Source organism: Trypanosoma theileri (genome assembly GCF_002087225.1).
Source record: "Trypanosoma theileri isolate Edinburgh chromosome Unknown TM35_Tth_63_V1, whole genome shotgun sequence".
Taxonomy (NCBI): domain Eukaryota; phylum Euglenozoa; class Kinetoplastea; order Trypanosomatida; family Trypanosomatidae; genus Trypanosoma; species Trypanosoma theileri.
Window position 1 is genome coordinate 1 of NW_021639905.1, and position 5,945 is coordinate 5,945.

Genomic DNA, 5,945 nt, shown 5'->3' on the forward strand with positions numbered 1-5,945 from the left:
TGCACAGGCACTATCATCTATGTGAAATACAAAAAGAAAAAAATATTCAATATATATATATATATATATATATATATATATATGCATTGATTGATTGCGCTCATTTCATTCTTTTCTTTTGACTGTCATCACATCACACGGTAGGGGGAGAAGAGAAGTTCTTTTTTTCCCCTCTATCATCTCTTCACCCTTATATGTTAAGAGGAGGAGAAGAGGCATGGATCTCTGCTTTTCCCCTCCACAGGATGAACAAGAGATATGAAGCCTATGATTTTTTTTGTCACATGTAGAGAAAAGTATTTTGTTGCCTTTTTCTCATATCGGCAGAATGTGCCATGAGAAATAAAAACAAATATATTTAAAAAAAAGAGAAAAAAATAAATGCTCCATTTTTTTTTTCTCTCTCTCTCTCTCTCTCTCTCTCTTTGTTGTTGCTGTTATTGCAATGAATGAAGTATCTTCTCCCCTCACTCTCTTTGTATCTTCAAGGGAACTGTGTGTTTTGTAGTAGTAGTTGTTGTTATTATTATTCTTCCTTCTGAATACATCAATAGAAGAGAAACGGTTGGGAAATACATACATCAACCGTATATAAATAAATAAATACAATATTACAGAAGAAGGATATTTGTATTTTGAGGACTACGAGCGAAGAGGATTAGATCGAAAAACAAAGGAAGAAGAGAGAGTATACATATACATATATATACATATGCTCTCACCAAGTATTGTACGTCGCTCTACATCACGAGTAACTCTTCCAGCATCTCTACAACGTTTATTTCAATGGTATCCTCGCAAAGGTGGAGAATTTCTTGGTGATCTTCTTGCTGGACACAATCTCTTTATTGCCGACATTCCACGTAAGTTTGATGCCCAACACGCCCGTCACTTCTCTCTTGTGGAGTCTCTCTGCATAACACCCCTCTTTACACTCTCCATCGTACATTACTTCTCTGGCTTCTTCCTCTATCCAGCACAGCGGAAGGTAATCCCAGTGTTGATGACAGAGTTAACCCGCAAAACAGAAGCTATTCATCAATGGACAGATGTGATGTCGAAGAAATCACCGGGAGATGCCATTGCCTGGCGTGCGGGATTAGTATTATCGCAGGTGATGTTGTTTCCAGCTTGGCTGCTGTTTTCCTCCTTCGCACCGCAGTTAATGCATGCCACCTTAGAGCGTACCAATCATATTTTATATCAAAAGTATGCGTGTATTACTAAAGATGCCCCACCGTTTGTGGAGAAGTGTATGAATGAGGCACGTGAGGCCGAAGGGTTTCACAGTCAACAGTTAAATATTCCAACAGACTACTGTGCAGCTGTTCTTATTATCTTGTTGGTCCTTTACTTGACATCCTAGACTGTATTCCGGTCAGTGGGAGTGGGGATCGAATATATATATATATATATATATATATATATATATACATTAGAGAAAGAGATATATATGAACCTTTTTCTTGGTTTTTTTTTATTCTTTCTTATTAACGTGATATGACTGAAATCAGAAAAATGGAAGGGAAAGCAAACAAACAAAGAAAATATTGGAAAAAAAAAGGAATAACGACAATAAAGGTATACAGAAAAAATATTATCTCTATTCATTACGGTTTTAGTTTATAAATACGTATTGTTTATATGTGTAATATATATATATAACTCTTTTTTTTTTCGTTTTTAAATAAATTATATATATGTATATATATTCTTTAGTTTAGAATTCTAATTAGCACCAATATCACACTCACTCAGAAATCCCACTTTGTGCATAATTACACTACATCATCTATACATAGGGGAATCAAACGTAAAAAAGAAAAAAACAAAAAGAGTGTGAAAGAACCTGACATTCTCTCTGATTTGATGCCAATGCGAGTTCTTCTCTCCGTTCCACCTTCTTTACCAGCCTCTCATTCTTCTGTGGAGCGTATTCTCACCGCCCAGCAACACCGTGTTTTCTTCACTAGTGATCCCAAAGGATCTCGTCTTGGATCTGGCGGAGGAACAACATGGCTGCTGGAGGCCTGTTACCGCTCTGAACAGGAATCTTCCACTGTTGAGATAGCTGCTGAGAAGGAATGTGATGATAAAAAGTTTATGAATTGGTTATCAAAGGAACCACGTATTATTGTTCACAGTGGAGGACAAAGCCGACGATTACCATCTTATGGTCCTTGTGGAAAAGTATTGGCACCTATTCCAGTTTTTCGAAGTTCGCGTGGTCAGCGGTGTGATCAAACATTATTGGATGTACAGATGCCATTATATGAAGAGGTGATGCGGCATGCCCCATCACAGTTACGTACACTTATCACCTGCGGGGATGTTCTCATTTTGTTGGATCAACCACTTCCACCAATTCCAGAGGATACAGATGTGGTTTGTTATGGTATTCAAAAAGAAGTGGATGTACTCAGAAAACATGGAGTCTTCTTTATGAATCGCGATACACCGGATGAATTGGAGACAATGCTGCAGAAACCTACATTAAAGGAAATTCAGGAATATGCAGAGGGGAGAGAAGCCGTTATGGATATTGGACTTTGGCTCTTAAGTGATCGGGCCATTGAGGTATTGCGACAACGTAGTACAACAGAGAGTAACTTAAATAAATCTAATGATACCTCCCATCTTAAGGAGTATGATTTATACAGTGATTTTGGAATGGCTCTTGGTAAACATCCACTACGGGATGATGCCCTCATTCAAACATTACGGGTTAAAATTATTACTCTTCGAGAGGCACGTTTCTTTCACTATGGAACGACAGAAGAACTCATCACATCTACATTTGCTATTCAAAATACTCTACGTCATTCAGATGGTTCTATAGAGTTAGCGGTATCTCGTCATCCTGCAACTTTTACACAGAACGCTATTATCCATATACCTTTAACAGAGGAACATCGACTTATGTGGATTGAAAACAGTGAAATTTCATCAGGTTGGACTCTGGAGCATCACTCCGTGATTACAGGTATTCCACGGAATACATGGAAACTACATGTACCCGCATATGTTTGTATTGATGTTGTTCCGGTTCGTCATGATGGGAAACGAGGTTGGGTTGCCCGTCCATATGGATTTAATGATATGTTTCGTGGACCTGTCTGTGGAGAAAGTACATACTTTCTTGGTCAGCCACTCACAGAATGGATGAGGCAGCATCATCTTCCACATCAGGCACTTTTCACAGAAAAGACGAAAGAGATGGATTTACAGTTTACTCCACTCTTCCCATGGTGTGCTACTGTAGAGGAACTCGGTCTGTTAATACGATGGATGATATGTACAGATCCCACTGAATTGCAATCCACTGAAATGCAGCGGGTGAAATCTTTATGGGAAACAAGTTTTCGTTTCTCTGCAAATGATTTAAATGATGTGGCTGATATTGAAGCCCTCTTGGATGCTAGAGATGCATTTCAACGGGAAATACTTCCTATTATGGCATCTAATTCCCATAAGAACCCTTTTTATCAAATGGATTTAAATCATACAGCATTGAAATACGCCGCTGCACATTTACCACTTCCTGAGAAACTCTCCGAATCGGATGCTCCTGTTATGAAACGTGTACATCATCACATGTTCCGAGCACGAGTACTACAATATCTCTTAGCTCTATGGAAGAAATCTTCATCATCTTGTTCCTCTGTGAAAGATATCGTACCTGGTCAAGAAGGAGAAGATAAAGATGCTGAAAATGAAAAGGAGGAAGTAATGTTAATACAGACTCTACCTCCTCTTCTGAAAGGTGTTTCCATAACGGCAGAGATACTTCAAAGGGTATATGGTATTACAAGTGAGGAGGAACTTGTGGCACGTGCGGAGGAGGAAGAGTCCATATCGTTTAAGTTATTGCAATATTCAATCCTTCAGGATTTAACAATCAGTACTTCCAGACCATCACCAAAATTAGCCGTTATGAATGATCAAATTGTATGGGGAAGAGGTCCAGCCCGTATTGATTTATCCGGTGGATGGACAGATACACCACCGTATAGTATTATGTGTGGTGGTAATGTTGTGAATGTTGGTATAAACCTAAATGGTCAACCTCCTTTGCAAGTTTACATTAAACCTTCCTCTACCCCTGATATTACAATTCGATCTATTGATCTTGGTGTTTCTGAGACCTTTACAACCTATGATGAACTACGTCGCTATGATATCGTGGGATCTCCGTATTCTATTCCCAAAGCAGCTCTTGCCTTGGCAGGTTTTCTTCCCGAGTTTGGTTCGAAATCCTTTACAACACTGAAGGAACAATTACAATCATCCTTTCGTGGTAAAGGAATGGAAATAACACTTCTTGTTGCCATTCCCGCTGGATCCGGACTTGGCACCAGTTCACTTGTGGCCTCCACGGTGTTAAGTGCCCTTTCAGACTTCTGCGGTCTTTGTTGGGATGCGCAGGAGGTCGGCCGCCGCACATTATGTGTAGAGCAACTACTCACAACAGGTGGAGGTTGGCAAGATCAGTACGGCGGTTTATTTCGCGGTTTGAAGTTATTACAATCGCAACCGGGATTTGCACAGAGTCCGTGTGTGCGGTGGCTGCCTGAACACCTGCTGGAGGATCCACGCTACGCCCCCTGTCATTTACTCTACTACACAGGCATTACACGAACCGCAAAGAAGATTTTAGTGGAGATTGTGCGGGGGATGTTTATGAATAGCGCATCGCATCTACGTGTCTTGTCAGAGATGAAACAACAGGCACTTGATTTGCATGATGCGATCACACGAGGGGACTTTGAACGTTATGGTAAACTCATTGCAAAGGCATGGGATCAGAATAAGCGATTAGATGCAGGAACATGTTCACCACCCATTGCCGATATCATTTCCCGCATTGAAAAATATGTTTGGGGGCTTAAACTAGCTGGAGCTGGTGGTGGTGGTTATCTATATATGGTGGCGAAGGATGTGGAGGCCGCACGGCGTATTCGTGAGGAATTGACATTACATCCACCAAACGAAACGGCTAGATTTGTGGAAATGACTGTTTCACACAAAGGTATACAGGTTAGTCGTTCATAGTATTATTTACGGTACCCATACTGTATATATTTATATATAGTTTATTTATTCTTCTTATTTAAAAGATAAGCGCAAAAGGTAAGACGGTTGGTAGGAAAAAAAAAAAAAAAAAAAAAAAAAACCACACACAAGTGGTAGGAGGGAGAAATAATTTATAATTTATCTATATTTACATGTACATGTACATGTAAGAGATACTTTTAAAGAATAATTTAAACAAAAACGATTTATTTAACGATATTGCGTCACCATGCTTTTGTGCTTATTCATTTTTTCTTTGTTTTTTTTTTTCTTTTTCTTATTTATATTTCTTTCTTTGTTTTTGTTTTGGAGTCCGTGGTGTTTGAGAGCTCAGGGCTTTTGTCTGCTTTATAGCACTCACACCACTTTAGCAATTTTATTATTGTATATATATATATATATACAATAATAAAATTGTTATTCCTTTTATCCTTATAGCTGTTTATACTGTTTATATTTTTTCTATTTCTGTTTATTACGGTTGGGTAATTTTATTTCCATCACTTTATTCTACTACTCTTCTTATTCTTTCTTATCTAAATTATCTTTTCTCTTTTTTTTTTCTCTTTTTTTTCTCTTTTTTTTTTCTCTTTCTCTCTGTGGAAGTACAACAGGAAGGAAGTGGACAACGGTGTTGTGTGGTCCCCCATTCTTTCCTCTCACTCAGCCCTATACTATCGTGTTGTCTACACACACACAGACGCAAAAAGTTAAGTGAGGAGGTAAACAAAGAAAAGAAAAAAAAAGGGGGAAGAAGAGAAGTAGAGCTTCTCTATCTATTTATTTATCTATACATATCTATTTATCTATATACATATATATATATATATATATATATATATATATATATATATATCTGTGTGTGTGTGTGT

At 38.2% G+C, this 5,945-nt stretch overlaps 2 protein-coding genes across 2 annotated transcripts; both read left to right on the plus strand.

Moving 5' to 3' along the window:
• Window positions 1-712: 712 nt before the first annotated feature.
• On the plus strand, window positions 713-1,366 carry TM35_000631000 (uncharacterized protein; the record flags this gene model as incomplete). Its single annotated transcript, XM_029031015.1, has 1 exon — window positions 713-1,366. One exon carries the CDS (start codon window positions 713-715, stop codon window positions 1,364-1,366), a length of 654 nt encoding a protein of 217 aa, XP_028877666.1.
• A 503-nt stretch (window positions 1,367-1,869) lies between these two features.
• On the plus strand, window positions 1,870-5,052 carry TM35_000631010 (putative fucose kinase; the record flags this gene model as incomplete). Its single annotated transcript, XM_029031016.1, has 1 exon — window positions 1,870-5,052. The coding sequence occupies one exon, from the start codon at window positions 1,870-1,872 to the stop codon at window positions 5,050-5,052; it is 3,183 nt and encodes a 1,060-aa protein (XP_028877667.1).
• Window positions 5,053-5,945: the final 893 nt, after the last annotated feature.